The following is a 16,356-nucleotide window of genomic DNA, read 5'->3' on the forward strand; positions in this document are numbered from 1 at the left end:
GGCTAAGAAGAAGAGGGGCACGGTGAGCTGAGGGGGTTGTGATGATGATAATGCCCCAGGGAAGGCTGTACTGGCCTCAGGCAAGATGGTACCTGAGGAGAAACTGAGTGAGACTCCACCAGGCTCCCACCTGCCCAGCTTCCATCACCACGGTAACCACAGCCATTGGTCCTGCTGGCTGAGAAGGGCCAGTCCTTGGCCAGGCTGGCTGGAGAGGCAGATGGCTTCCCAGAAAAGGGAAAAGGTTTGGAAGAAAGAGCAGGACAAAAGGTTTTAAATGGCTCTGGGTCTCAGGGGGCCGTGTCTGGCCTCTCTATGTGTTATCAGGGTGTCAGAAGAGATTTCACGACCCCAGGACCACCAGCACAAAAATGTTCTCCTGAACCGGAGTTCCAGCTCAGCTCTGAAATTTTAATAATTCCGCTCCTGGCTCTCAGCCCTGGATAGAAGCCCTTGAGGTTCTAAGTGGCAGGCCTGGAATGAGAGGGTGGTCAGCTCCAGACCAATGGTTACCCCCTGAGGCTTCCAGCAGGGTAAGCTTTGTCAGAGCGGCTGGAAAAAGCAGCTGGAGACCATGGCGTTCACTGCTTCCAGTCCCACAGACCCTAAACACTTCCCCAGCATTCCGGGGAAGAGGAAGGGCTGTCTAGGCCCCAACCTCACCCTAGGCCAAGTCTTGGGGTGCTCAAGGTGCTGCTCTGAGGCCATGGGGATGAGCCACCGGGAAGCAGCAAACTGGCCCTTCCCTATAGGAAAAGTGGACCGATTCCAAGAATGAAATGAATTATCTCTGTCACTGCTCATTGTCCAAGACCCTAAAAAATACCCTTGGAACCGAGGACGCTCCCTGATAGAGGAGGTAAGTGTCTCGCCACCCTCCGGCCACAAAGTCAGGCAACTCTGTTGCTGGGTGGAGCCTCCTACCTCCCAAAGAGTCCCTTGTTCTGGCCATAGGACCTGTGGTTCCCTGTGCTACGTGGCTGCGCCCTCTGCACAGAGCCTATGTTTCTCAGTTCTTCCTACCCTGCCTGCAACAGGGTCGAGAGTCCTGGGGTAGGGCAGGAGGGTTTAATCTTGGCTGTGTGACCTTGAGCAAAGTCACTGTCCCTTGGCTTTTCAGTTTTCAAATGTGGAATGATGAAATCAGTATCTACTCCAGAAGACGCCTGGAGATTTAAATGAGATAATCCCCATCAAGTGCTTAGCGGAGTGCCTGGTGTCCATCTGAATGCTCATCAAATGCCAGAGCCTTTCTGTTATTATGCTGCTGGTGGCAGTTGGGTAAAATGTACCCAGAGTTTAAAAAATGTGCAGTTTCACTGTAAGGTACAGATGACCCTTGAACAACACAGGTTTGAACGGCGTGGGTCCACTTATACACCTTGTACACCCTGAGTGTGGCTTACTGAATTGAGAGGGAGGGAGGTGATCCTGTGTTTGGGATGAGGCCACAAGGGCCCCAGGGCAATGAGCAACTTGCCTAGAATCATGAGCAGTGAGTAGCAAGGCTGGATCTGAACCTAGGGCTTCCTGTCTCACCCCAGCGTAAATCCAGGAGATCACCTCAACATCCTCCTTCCACCTTTCAGCCAGTCATGGCCCAAGCAGCATGGCCTGTCCTAGAGTCACAGATCCCACCGATGCAGGTACAGGGACTGCGATGGGTGGGGGCTAGTGAAGAGGTCCTGATTAGCACTAGACCCTCTAACTGCAAACCTACGATGCTGCACACCACCGAGAGGTCAGGGAAGGGGCTCCTGTTCATATTACTTTGGGTCTCTGAGAACATCTAGTATTGCACATAGCTAAGTGTTCATTAAATATGTAAAGTATCAAATTACACACATGCACATACACCCCTTCTGTTTGCCACACAGACATACAGCATCCATTTGAGCTAAGAACCTCTAAAATTCCACATTAAACAGGGAGCTGTCTGGTTACTGCTACTGACAATCACCCCACCCTCTCAGCAAAGGCTCAGCATTTAACATACACGTGAACCGCAGATAGCTGCTAGTTCCTAATGGTGAAAGCTTCATGCTGGCAATATTGCCAGTGAACAATAAGCAAGGAACCTTGGCTGATATTAACAGTGGCCAATGGAGGACCTTGGGTGAGAAACAATGTTTGCAGAACTGGGAGAGGGGGGACATCCTTCACATGGTGTAGCCAGCACCCCTCTCTGTCCCACTGGGGCAGCTACAGACCAAACTCCCTTTTGGAAGAGGAGCCTCCTGAGAGGAACCCCCTCAGAGCTGAGGTAAGAGGGTGGAACTTGGCATCGTTGCCTCTCACTGCAGCCCCCAGCCCAAATCCCGCTCTCTGAGAGCCTCCCCGGGCTGCCCTGGCCACACGCTGGCCCACCCTTCTGAGCTGCTCCTGACCTTGGTCTATTGAGAACCACCACAGCACTTCTCAGAAGTTTCTGCTGGAACCACCCTGTGGGCATTTCCTGCTTTGAACGGGCCATCACGCACAGTGACTCTGGGTATCTTAATGTCAGTTTTCCCTCTTGTAAAACAGTCTTTACTTCTTACCCTCAGGCCACTAAAATAATCCCAGGCAGGAGATGCATCTCTTCAGCGGGGTTCAGGGGAGTCTTATGTTGTATACTTTCTCTCTGTAGCTTCACAATAGGACTGTGAGAGATACTTACTACTTTAAAGGTATACAGATTTTTCTTGGGCAGTAACAGTTATTCAAGCAGCCTGCTCTGCTGGCCTGGAAGGGAGCAGTCACAGAACCCTGAGGCTCTTGGAGTAAGAGGTGGCATCTCTCACTCCAAGCACATTTCCAGGGCCTAGCAAGGTGCTGCCACATCCCAGGTGCTCAGTCAACAGTGCCTCCTGAAACCCAAGGGGCTGGCTGAGACAACCAGCCACTCCACCACAGGACAGCTCCCTGGTTACTGACAAGTCCTGCAACATGGCCTTCTAGGACCTGAAAAACCGGCGCACCAGGTCCCACTGCCTCCCTCTGTCCCTACTCATGGTGTTCTCTTATTTGCTGCCTTGAGAGGTAGAGTGAGTCTCATCTGGGGAGGATGTTTAGAGTGACAATCTATCTAGTCCCAGAGAATAGATACTCTGGGGCGTTCCTTCTATGTCTGAGGTACAATTCTCAGCAGTTCTGTGTAAAGGCATGTGTGTCCGTAAAAAAATGAAACTGTGTTTGTATGCCCATCACATAATCTTCATGTGGCTGTGCTTCATGGTTAGGGCAGGAGTTCTGTCTGTGGCTCCTGTGCTTGGAAAATATCTGAGTGAATGAGTGACTAGGTGGGTGCCTTAGATGAGGCAGGGCCTCCCATGGGGCCTGCCCCGTCCCTGCTCTGGCCACGCAGCTGTCCCCTTGGAGACGGAGAAAGACACCATCTGCTTGAGATGTGGGGGGGCTGGGCACCCCCTCACACTGGCTTGCTGCCTGGAGCATGTGAGGGTAGGGTGACAGAGCGCAGCTGAGGAGGTCACTTCCCAGGGGTTTCAACAAGAATTGACAACCATAAACCAGTCAACTTATGACCCCATAACGCCATCTCTCAGCCCCCATTTTAGGAATAAATGTTATACATTTAAAGAGTTTATAAATTTTTCACTGGAGAAAAATTAAAGCAACTTTAATTCTAACTGTAGGCACAAAGGAACAGGGCTGCTGTGATAGGCTATGAAATCACAGGAAATTTTAAGTTGTAATGTTAAGTGAAAACATTTCTATATATATGGTCATAAGTAAATTAAAAAGAGACAACCTGCACACAGAAAGAAGTGGGAAAGAAAAGGCTAAAAAGTTACTAGTATCTGTCTTTGGGGTAGGACTGGATTTTTTTCAAATGTTAAATTTGTTGCATCCTCTGCACGTTTTGAACACTGTAACTCAGTGGTTCAGAATGGATACAACTTTGGGGGGAGTCAAGCTCTCTGCTGCTTTTGAACCTGGACATATGACATCCCCTTTCTCTTCCCAGCTCCCTTGGATATTGTGCAAATTACACTATCTCCTTATAAGTTAAAGTGCATCAGTCAATACAAGTGAATGTTTGCTGTTACTTTAGAGCAGGAAAAACGCAATAAACTTTAATAATAAAACTAAAAGAATACAGTGAGGGGAGAAAGGGGAATGACTGTTAACAAGTAATGGGGTTTCTTTTTGGGGTGATGACAATACTCTGGAATCAGTGTGGTGATGGCTGCACAACCTTGTGGATATCAAAAAACCACTGAACTGTCATGTATTTTACAATGGTGAATTTTATGGTACATGAATTATATATCTCAATTGAAAAAATGGAAAAATGGTAAAGGAAAATCATGAAAGGATGGTAATTGGGGCTTGCTCCAATGGGAACAAGGACTAAAGACAATTTAAAGCAGCTTATTCACAGTAGATGCTCAATGAAACACGTCTTCTCCTTCCTGGCTGCTTTAGTTCTCAGATGGGTAAGTGCTGTGTCTCACTGACCCTTTTAGTTCTGGGGCCTTCCCCAGGGCAGTTTCATAAGCAGAAGGGTGGACGTGGGGGGTCAGCCAGGACACAGGAAGAGAAGGAAGACTCTCAGCCTACTTTCTAACCCACCAACACGTAGGGGCAGAAATAAGAAGGTGGGCAGCCAGTGCTGACCACAGGACACAGTTGAGCCAAGTCTCAGGTGAGAGAAGCACTTACCCAGGAACCCCTCCTCGTCAACGATGATGGTGTAATCTTCTGGCGTCTCAGTCAGACTGAAGAACTTGCACCTAGGTGAGTGGACAGACAGACACACACAGAATATCACATTAGTCCCACATTAGTCTCGACAGGACACCATGGCAGCCGTCTACCCTGTAACCCAGAAGGAGATAACTCAGTTTACCGGAGCTCTGACCCCAGGCTGTGGCCGACCTCCAGTAAGCTGCTTATCTCTCCCTCCATACCCCTCCAGTTCTGACTTAGGTCTCAGAAAGGCCTAGAGATGGTGATCGTCTCCTCTGCACCCCCCAATCTTTGGGGACCCTTGAGCTGGCCAGCCTCTAGGGTCCCATACAGACCCATGGATCTTAGACCCCACTTTTTCTCGGGGAGGAAGTGGCTAAAGGATGGCTTTGGCAGGGATCATGCGAATGAACTGTCTTTTCCATGGGCCCCCTACATTCTGACTCCCAGGCCTCTGTCAGTGCCTACCGCACCCCCCACCCCCCGCACCCCAGTCCTGGTGCCTTTTCTCACCAACTGGAGAGCTCCCACGGTCACGTGAGGTCTAATTCACATGACCCAACTGACGCCCAGCCTTCAGGGCACTTTTTCTTCCTTTCATGAGAGAGGTGTGACCGTCTGTGCAAGTTTTGGGGCATGGGTCCCTGAACTGCCACATGTCTAATTTGGTAATACTGTTAGCCAGGGGCAATATAGTTTACCCCCACCCCCACCCCCACCCCCAAACAAAAAAGACCATCCATTTAGTCAAGGCCAAGAACCGGCAATCACTATCCCTCTGTATCTCATCCCTGCTGGTCTCGACCCTGAGCACACAGGCTTTGCATCATAGAGTAAGAGGGGTCGCCGTGCCTCAACGCCTGCCTGTCCCCCATCCAGCCAGACTGGCCCCCAGAACACCCCGGGAACTGCTACAGGGAGAAACGGTGTGCATAAACACTGGCATGCAGCATACTGCCCACGGTCATTTTCCTGGCATCACTGCTCTCAAGCGCGAGGCCCCGCAATGGGCTACATACATGCCCAGTGTGTAAAACCCATTCATCGAATCAGCCGTAACAGAAAGAGGCCCAATGGGTAACCCCAGCAAGGGCACGGATATCACCTCCACAAAGATTACAATGGAAAAGGAGTCCTGAAGGAGACGCAGCGCTGTGGAGACACGGGGGCTGGAATGTCCACACAAACCCCTCTTCTCCTGACCCTCCTCTCCTGCTTGCCCTGCTCTGCATACCTTTTTTACTTTATTCTTGAACGAGAGCAGCAGGAATTGGTGGGAATGCGAGACGGTATAGCCATTTGGAAAACAGTGTGGCAGTTTCTCATGAAGTTAAACATACACTGACCACACGACTTGGCAAATCCCACTCTTGGGTATTTACTCACGAGAAATGAAAACATACGTGCACACAAAGACTTGTATGCAAAGGTTTACAGCCTTTATTTGTAATCACCCCAAACTGGAAACAACCCAAATGTCCTCCCTTCAACTGGAGGACTGGATGAACTAAGGCACATCCACACCATGGGGTAGCGGTCGGCAATCAAAAGGAATGAATTACTGATAGTGCAATAACATGGATGAATCTCACTGCATTTCGCCAAGTTAAAGCCAGACTCAAAAGGTTACATTACTATATCATTCCACTTACATGACATTCTGGAAGAGGAAAAAAAACTGTGAAGCCAGAGAACAGATTTGTGGTTGCCAGGGGTTGGGCTGGGGTTGGCTTTAGAGGGATCCCTGGGAACTTTTGAGATGATGGAAGTTGTCTGTTATCTTGAGGATAGTGGTGGTTAAAGATCACATATGTTTGTCAAAACTCAGACCTGTACCCTTTTAAAAAGAGTGAATTTTACTATATGTAAATTATACCTCAAAGAACCTGACTTTAAAGAAAAAGCTTGTGTCAGAATTGTAAACAAGAAGGCATTTAGTCTCTTCCCTTCTCACATTCTGCTCAACCAACAGCACACACTCTTCCATTTCCCTCAAGCTCTTTGGTTTTCAAATGACATCTTTGTCCCTGCCCGTCCACATCCAATTTGCAACTATTGCCTGGACAAATGAAATCTGTAATTGCTTGGGACAATGGTAAATTATCACCTTAGTAAGTGGCAATTGCTGGTCTGGCCTAGTTCCTTCTTGGGGACTCCTGTGTACTCTGAAAGAGCCTCAGAAGGCTCCCCTCACCCCATCACCAGAATGCCATCAGCAGGTATTCACTGGGTTGAGGAGTGGCCACCCAGCATCCAAGAGAGCCATGCGAAGGTAAACAGATCCGGCATTTGCTCTCAGTGCCCTCTCAGCTATGAGGGATGCTCCAGAAATAGACTATATAAATCATCTGGGAGGCAAACACCGACAGAAGGCAACATTGGCCTCTGTGTAAATGGGATATAAATATGTCGCTGATGTGATCTGTTTCACCTTTCAAGACCCAGTTTAAGCATCTTCTTTGGGGTAAAACCATTTCTGACGGGCACCAGCCACTTCTCTTCCTCACCTCCCACAACAGGGGGGGGTCCTCCCTTGACAGCCTATAGCTTCACACTGTGTCTATGAGAGGTTGCTAGAGCCACTGTGGGCAGCTGGGTTGATGCTACATCACAACTCTAAGGGAAAGTTCATTCAGGTCACAGTGTATGTGAAGTTACAGAGTTGAGCAGTGCACAACCTGTGCAAACTGTGCATGATGGTCCTGAATACTTTCCATGATTATAAATAATACTTGTTTCTTCCAGTAGACTGTAAACTCTCATAGGCAAGGACTATGAGTTCTCTATATATACACCTAGTACTGACACTGGCTGGACAACACTCATTGATGAGCAAAAAGTGACCAAAACCACATATCTACCTCCAAAGCCAGAGAAGCCCTAATCAGAACAAACCCTGCTTGCCCCGCCTTGGCTTATCCTGCCTCTAGGAGACACTAGAGTCTCCAGTCCCAACTCTCTAATGAGTCATGGCTAGATCCACACCCCAAATGCCAGACCCCCACTGTCTGTGGCCTCTCTGTACTCTGTAAGGAGCAGAGAAGAGGACCAAAAGCCAGCAATTACCCAGCCTGCTGCTAAGTGCTGTTAGGAAACCCGAGTAGGAGGAGATCTGTTTGCCCTCTAGATGCTCTCATGGTCCTTAGGAACAGGATGAAACAGGAGAAGAGAGAGAAGCCTGGGGGAGTAAGACCATGGTCCTGGAGTCAAGAAGCCTGGCTTCCGATCCCCACTTGGCCCCTGCGGGTGGTGAGGCCTGGGCTGCTTCATTCCTCTGCACAATGAGGGGCAGGTTCAAGGTGAACTAGTTCTCATCCAGTTCTAGCTTGGGTAGTGCATAAGCCACCTGGAACCCTGACAGCTCCACAGCAGGGTGGACCTCAAGGGGCCTGGCGAACAAGTCATGGAGAGATGATTCCAGAACCACTGAATGTCTGAAAAACACCTTTCAAGGGCAGGCAAAACCCCCAACCAGCTCTAATCAGAACCCAAGACAGATCTGCTGCCCAGAGATCCAGGAAGCTGGTGCACCACAGCTCTGGGGAGAGGGCTCATTTCACAGTCTATGTGAAGAGTTGGGCAGTACACAACCTGTGCCAATTGTGTGTAATGGTTACTTGACAGGTCCTGCAGGAGCAGGCAGTCAGGCAGATGGGATACAAAACTCTAGAGCCCTGAGCAATGAAAGAGGGCCACTGGGTGACAGTAGCTCTGAGGAGAGCCCTCGCTCATTGTGGTTCAGGACACACCCCCACAATCATGCAGGTTTCCTGTCTAGGTGGTGCCAACGCATCCCTAGGCTCTATGAACAGAGCACGAGTACTGGACGAGGACAGGCCACGCCAGGAAGCCCATGTCTGTTCAGGGCCTCATGGCCAACAAAGAGCATGCCCAGAGGAACCGAGGGAACTCTAGACTGCCCTTTTGGCTTGGGGGAAGATTCCAGCTACCACCTTCAAATCTCTGTGGTTCTTATGGACCGTAGGATGGAAGCTAATAGCTGTGTAACCTTAGGCGAGTTACTTAACATCTCTGTGCCTCGGTTTCCTCATGTGTACAATGCAGATGATGACAGTATCTAATTCATAGGGTTGTTGTTGAAGAATAAATGAATGAATACCCAGAATGACTATGGTCAGCACTCAATGCATTGGCTAGCCAGGGAAAGGGTGATGGTTTATGACTGAGGAGACGAACCCAACCCGACACTGCCACAAAATCTGTGTTGGAGCCAAACCTGCAGCCCTGGGCCTCATTCCACCTGGTCCCAGCTCCCTGACACATCACACTGAGGCCTCAGCAATCTTCACGGATATTCAGCATTTCAAGCACTGGGACTGTCCTCATTGGGGCACCACCTGGGGGTGGCTTGACGTATCACCATCAGGTGGGAGCTCCCATCAGCATCTGTCTCGCTTTCTCCATTCACCTGCCAGCTGAGCGGTGTTCCTGCTAGGCTGGGCTGCGCTCCCTTCCTCTTGGTTCTTAGACACCACGAAGACCCCCTTATGTAGTCAGGGCTCAGCAAAGGCTGCCTGTATATGGGATCCCATGCAGAGAACCCAGGTCTCTGAGAAGTGGAGCCAGCTTTGTGGGCCAGTCTCATCTGGGACTGGGGCCTGCTTCCTGCAGGGTCACGATGCCCTGTGCCAGGCAGACCCTGCCGAGGTCACCTGCTGGCTCTTCACAGAACAAGTCTACACTTTTGCAGTTAGAGCCTGGGCAGTTGGGCTTTGAAATGTACCCTGAACCTTCACACAAACCCAATGGGCCCTGCAAACAGGACTAAGAATAAGCTCCTAGCACCTGTTTACAAAGCATTCTCATTCCTTCATTCAAGTAAGGCCTCTAAATGTCCATGAGCCCATTCTGAATTTCAGCACCAGCTTACAAAGCCAGTGTTTCTCACAAAGTGTAGCCCATACAGTCTGGAATGAGGGAGGTCTAGCCCCATTTTCCTCTGCAGGATGTCACGTGAGATGGAAGGGCCAAGGTCTGACCTGCTTCCGAAGACCACCTGCCCTGCCCTGCTGGCCCCAGATGCTGCTTTTCTGTAATGCAGCCTTTTACAATATACGGTGAGTGACCGAGCGCTCAGGGTGCTAGCCTCACTCGTTCCGGGGGCAGACAGTGTGTCAGGCTTTGTTCTCTGAACCAGCCGCAGCATTTTCATCTGTTTCTCCTGGGTCAATAGATCTCTCGTGTTATTTACATTTCATTTCTACTGTCTTTAGCAACTTGAGGCAGCTGTTTCAAGTTGTAGTTAGAAAAAAAGGCCTGCATTGGTTCAGTGATCTGAAGGGCAACACTGAAGGGGAGGTATTTTCTGGTAAGACAGAAAAAAAAAAATCTGCTTATGTCATGGGAGGCCAGGAGAATCAGACAGTGTGGGCAATACCACTGTAAATTCTAGGGGTACTTGCACAGGCAGGACCACAAAAAGGGGATGGGTAGGGCAGAAAGAATCAGTAGGGTCTGGATAAAGCCAGGCAACATCCTAAAGCAGTGATTAGATCAGTCATTCAACAAACTAGTCAGATACTGTTTCAGGTGCTAGGGACACACCTTAAATAAGACAAAGAGAGTTTACATGTGGGGAGGGGGCAAATAAAAGAGATAGTGGGTCTCTATCGGATGGTGGTGCATGCTGCAGAACAAATAAAGTACAGGAGGGGCAAGGGCTGGCAGAATAGGAGACTGCAATTTAAAAACACAGCAGGGAGTGGTTGCCAGGAGCTGGGGGAGGGAGAAATGGGGAGCAATTGCTTAATGGGTAGAGTTTCAGTTTGAAATGATGAAAAAGTTCTGGAGATGGATGGAGGGGAAGGTTGCATAACAACGTGAATATACTTAATGCCACGCTTATAAATGGTTAAGATGATAAATTTTGTGTTCTGGCCACAATAAAAAAAAAGTCAAGTAGGGAAGGGAAGTTCCCCACAAGACCTGCTGGGGGTAGAAGAGTGGGTATGCTGTTGGCCCAGGGAGGCCAGAGGAAGGAGACTGTGCAAAGCCCTGAGGTGGGCACATGCCAGGAGTGACAGAGGTCAGAGTGCCTGAGTGGCAGGTTGGGGAAATAACAGGCAATGACATCAGAGGTAACGGGGATGGGGGGTTGGGGGGAAGCCTTGTGGCCACTGTGACGACTGGGTGGGAAATGACAGGCAATGACATCAGAGCTAACAGGGGAGGGATAATGCCTTGTGGCCACTGTAAGGACTGGGAGGTTATTCTTCTTCTTTAAGGAGCTGGCAAGAGCTGCTGGTGGCTTGGACCGGGCTGCTGGTGGTAGGCGTGGGTCTTTTTGTGGCCAGGAAACGATATTCAACAAATTGGGGGAGGTAAGGTTGGGGAGAAACGTGAGGCCATGGCAAGGAACAACTGTCTTGCATGGCCAACACTGTGGTCGGAGGCAGGAGAGAGGTCAGCAGGCAGAGGCAGGACTCTGAATTGGCAGAAATTACTCACCTCTACTCTTTCCTCTGTGGAGACCTGGGGCTGCATTGCCCCAGGGGCCAAAGCACAGGCCACAGGAGAGCTGCTGAAGGGCTGCCCCACCCAGTGCCCTAGGGCAGCCAGGTGGAGTCAGAGGGTCATGCCAGGGTAGGAACACAGTCTGGGAAAGGCCAGCCTCTTGCTTTGCAAATACATACCTAAGGACAGGACACATATGAGGTGCTGACTGGTGGTTTTCTTTCTTCCTTGTCAGGGGACTGAGATGGAAAAGTCCTAAGTGTTGATCTGGGCTTTATTACCCACCTAAGATGAGGCTGGAACAACTTGTTGGTCCTCAATTTGCCCCCAGGTTCCTTATCTGTTTGGAAATGCCTCCCTTGCAGTACTGTTTAGGATTTAAGGAGGTACTGAACCTACATGGAGGTGCTTGAGACTCTGCCTAAGCGTATGTGGTCACTTGACACAGGTGGAGCAGCTGGCCTGGGGATGTCCCCAGCAGCATTCCTGTCTGGGGAGTACTCAGGGCTTCCAGATGGGAGCACACCTTCTGCTTATAGGCTCTAGGCTTCTCTGTGTTCAACGATCTCTGCCTGATTTCTGATCTCCCCATTCCTTGTGGCCCCTACCCCAAATCTTACCAAAAGTACAATCAGTCACACCCAGGGACCAATGAGCCCAGCCCAGCTCCCGTCCCAGGACACTCTCATACCCATCAGTGAGGGGAATTATCCACTGTGCTGCAGAGATTATCTATTTCTAGGTGTGTCTTCGCTATTGAGATATCTGCTCCTGGAAGACAGGGCTGAGCTTTCCTCTTCTAGGTCCCCCATGCCTAGCAGAGGGTCTGTGCATAATCAGTGCTAACTGAATAAATGTGTAGAATCTTTAATCACTCCCATGTCACAGACAGGAAAACTGACGCTTCAGTTAAGGCAGTTACTGCTTCGGGTCCACGGTGCTGTGCAATCTCTAAGCTGGGGGCACTTGGAGGCAGATATGGTCTGCGGCATATTCCCTATGACACAGCTCTTCCCTGGTAAGGATTCACTCTCTCACACATGTGTAATGGGAGACTTGGACAAGAGAATTTATAATGGCCTTTTCCCAGTAACAAAAACCTGGCTACTACCCAGATGCCCATCACTGTGAGAAGACAACAGTGACAGGAGAATATTACCCAGTAGTCAAAATGAACAATCTACAGTGACTTGCAAAAATATGAATGAGTCTCAGCAATATAATACTAGATGTAAAATAAGTCCTCAAATATTATGTACAGCATGGTAGTCCTTTTAGAGAATAAAAGCAGCAAATCACCTTTAAGACTTTATGTAGTTGCAACATAACTACATAAAAAGGAAGCAAAGAAGGACACAGGTTCCCTTGAGTCGGGGACCGGGGAGACCTCTGGTTACATGTAGGGGATTGTCTAGATCCTATTCTGTTCTGGCTTCACATAAACTGATTACAGTATTAACATTGATTAGTTAGATAAACCAATGAAGGCAGGCCGTGCAAGGATGCTGGATAGGTAAGGGTTATAAACCTGAGCAGAGGCCCCTGGGGCAAAGGTGAGGGGCCATACTCCTGTCCCACACTGTTCTCTGGGGACATGGATCAGGGGGAGTATGGGCAGCAGGTGAATGGGCCTGGCGTTCAGCAGAAGGGCGTGGAGGCCCCAGCCACAAAACTGGAGGTGGGGCAGGCCACTGGGCTGCAGACAGGTGTAGGAAATGTGGCTAAAGAGCCTCTCCGAGGAGGTGGCCAGAGAGAAGTACAGGGGCCAGAATCAGGCAAGGGTCCCAGGATGAATGGGCAGGAGTGGTACCAAGGCTGTAATCTCCACCATCTGAGCCATTCAATTTGGCTTTGGTGGGTCAGTGATTTGGGGGTTCACTTGGCTCCACAGATGTACCTTTACTCCTCAACTTGATCCCCACTGTTCATCCTCTATCAAACTCTGATGGTGCTGTAGTAACAGTTAATTGGAGTCAGGGGTCCTGGGTTGGAGTTTCAGTAATGGCATCAGCCCCCTGACCTCAGACATTTACACAGCCTCTGAGCCTGTCTCCCCATTTGTAAAGAGGAGCATAACACTGATCACTGGTCCAGGGGAGAGGCTAGCATCTCTTTTTAGACAATATAAGCATCAGGCTCACATGGATGCTCCAATGACACCAGTTTCTTTCCTTCCTTTCAAGTAGGATAATGGCACTGATGTTCCCCTGGCTTTCTCCTGACATAAGAAGAAGCTTATTCAGCTTCCCCCATTCCTCACACTGCAGCGAGGACACACACAGACACACAATCTCCTATCCTTCCTAGGAGGCAAACAGTTTTTTATCAGCACACTGAAAACAATCATCAAAATACACGACCCTAAAGCAACCTGTAGTCCTTGCCCTTACCCCCCTTCCCAAGTCCTTGACACTATTAATTGGGAACTGACAGTCCCTAGAGGGCTGCTATTACAGGATTTTGGGGTCAAGCTGGGGTACGGTGTGGACTTGTCCTGTTGCCAGGCAACTCCTTGAGTGCCCCTGGCTCTTGGGTCACATGAGAAGTGCCTCTCATCTCTTGCGGCCACTCCAATTCTGTACCGTCTACTGCTGGCTCTGGGGCAGGGCATCCTAGGTGGCCTCCTTGGCTGACCCCATCCTTAGATGACCCCCCCATCCAGCACCATCTTCCTCAGCAATGACTTCCCACTCGGAAATCCTTCTAGGGCCTGGCTCCTGCTCACCCTGCCTTGCAGGATCAGCTCACCCTCCTTCTTTCCCGTGTCTCTCTGTCGTGCTCCCACTCAATCTGAACCCAAACCTGCACTTCCAGTTTCCTAACATCTAGACCAACTGGTGAGGCCCCCCTCTCAAAACATCTCTGCTTTTTCATCTATCTTAGCCCTTCTCTCTGGCCTCAGAAAAACAGTACCAAGGCAACTTTCTTTGTCTCCATTCCCACAGGCGCTGCTCTCATACTTGGCTTCTCTGTCTTAACAACAAGAAGAGGCTCGAGTTTCCTCCAACCTAAAAAAAGTTTCCCTCATCCCCATCTCCTCCTTAGGCCACCACCTTCTTCCCTCCCCTTCACCACCAGACAGGCCTCCAGCTGCTCACCAACAACCCTCCAGCCACTGCTACTAGCTGGCCCTGACCCTCCATCGGATCCTGCTCAGCTCACCAATGACCTCCAGCCAAACCTGATGGCTTTTTCCCGCACATACTCCTGTCCTTGACCTACTGGCTGGACGCCACATGACCTCCTCCAACTTCTGACGCTGACACTCCTCTTTTGTTCCTGTAGTGACCTCTCGTGTAGGCAGCTCTCAAGGGGGCCTCCCATGACACATTCCCCCACCAGTTCTCTCATTCCCGGGGTTCCGGCCACTGTGATCCATGCTTTCTCCCCAAAGCTTCAGATTTGCACTTCTCTGCCTACACTGGTTGGAAATGTCTTGGACTCATTTCTCACATCCACCCTCTGAGAGTGTAACTGTTGATCCCCGTTTCACAGATGAGGAAACCAAGGACAGCAACCTGTCCGATAACCGATACGGCAGCATGTGCCCTCGTCCTGACGGGATGAACCGTAATTGCACACCAGTACTGACTCTAAACAGCCACTGCTGCTCCCTTTAGGCTTGGCCTGAAGCCGACCACCTGGGCAGAGCCAAGGCCTGGGGCTGCCCCTACCCTGGGGCCGAGAGGCTGAGTCATCTCAGAGAACGTTCTCATTTTCATTTGCTGTGGCTGGCTGACACTGGAAACTCGATCTGTTTACTCTCAGATTCCTAACCCAACAGAGCGAGGCCCTTGCATGGGCCTCTCCACGGGCATCCTGGGTGCCCCTGCCAGTTGGAGCCCTGTTCCAGCAACGGACCTTAAACCAGGGAGGGCGGAGAAGGGGAGCTGGAGTCAGGGAGGGCCATTTCCAAGTAAACTCATCCAGCAAATCCACTCTGAGATTTCAGATTTATGAACCAGATAAATCAGCAGAGAGAAGAGAATTGCAAGGGTTTATTTAATTTGTGGAACAGTTTACCACAGGTTCCCCATCAAAACCACAAAGAGGAGACCTTCCTGGAGTCATCCAGACAGAAAGGCAGTGCACAGGGAGGCCCAGAACCAAGCTGGGAGGCCACTGTGTACTGCTTCCTTCAGTAATGGAACCTTAGACAGACGGTGACCCAGCCTCTATTTGCATACCCCTAGGGAGGGGGAGCTCACTCTTTTGCAAGGCAATTTATTCCATCCTGGGGTGGTTTATTTCTAGAAAGCTCTATCAATGTAGCCTCCTTTTACCTGACATCTGGATAGTCTTAATTCTGCCCTTCAGGGACACATGGATATTTGCTCCAGCTGGAAAAATGACAGGGAAGGTGTCCAGTAGGACCATCACCTCTTTCCACAGTGAGAACAGGGTTGGTGGGCAAAAATACTGCATAAACCCCAGCTCCTTACTGCTTAAAGCACTGGTTCTCAGCCGTGGCTGCATACTGAACTCACCTGGTGAACTCTAAGAAGCCCCCAGTAGGCCTGTTGAGGGTGCACAGCTAAAGCTGGAAAACCAGGGAGATGCGGGGCCAGCCTCCCTTGCTGGATGCCTGGGACTTCCTGGCGAGGAGAGGCCACTGGCAAGCTGCCTCAACTAACCAAGGGGTTTGGCATAGTGAATCTGCCGCCAACTTCTGGTGGCCCACCGTGGGCAGTGCTCATTTAAGGAGCCTCTGCTTGCCCCTCCTAGGTCTGTCCCACACCCTGCCTTGCTGTCTCTATGTCTGCCGACTGCCCAAGGCAGCTGTGGGGATGGCATTTCTGGCCCTCTGAGACAGGGGGAGACCCACCCCCTCCCAACTGCTATTCACATTTATTCCACTTCTGTAACCATTAAACCAAGCCTGGGGACTTCAGCACCCTGAGTCATAAAATGGAGGCGACCACCCCACTGGATGCAGCAGGGAGTCAGACAAAACTGAGAATGCCTATTAGACTTCTGGGAGCAAGCTGCTTCCTGAGTCTGAAGCACTACCACCCCCAGCAATGCTGGCACCCAGGGTGGAATGTTTAAGCTGGGCACGGCAATGTCCATTCACTTCGATGCCAGTGGGGAGAAGACTGGGAGGACCAACTTTCTTGGTTTGCCTGGGACTGTCCTGGTTTTGGCACGAAAAATGCTTAAAAAATTGGCAGAATCACTTCGAGGCAACAG

At 50.2% G+C, this 16,356-nt stretch overlaps 1 protein-coding gene across 1 annotated transcript in view; it reads right to left on the minus strand.

Annotated features, from left to right (window-relative positions):
- CASTOR2 (cytosolic arginine sensor for mTORC1 subunit 2) overlaps positions 1–16,356 on the minus strand; it is a 52,627-nt gene that overhangs the window by 15,501 nt on the left and 20,770 nt on the right. Inside the window, exon 2 of the mRNA XM_011366958.2 lies at positions 4,666–4,736. Coding sequence (XP_011365260.1) covers positions 4,666–4,736 — 71 coding nt within the window. The remainder of the gene's footprint in view (positions 1–4,665; positions 4,737–16,356) is intronic.

Source organism: Pteropus vampyrus, unplaced genomic scaffold (assembly GCF_000151845.1).
Source record: "Pteropus vampyrus isolate Shadow unplaced genomic scaffold, Pvam_2.0 Scaffold128, whole genome shotgun sequence".
NCBI classification, from domain to species: domain Eukaryota; kingdom Metazoa; phylum Chordata; class Mammalia; order Chiroptera; family Pteropodidae; genus Pteropus; species Pteropus vampyrus.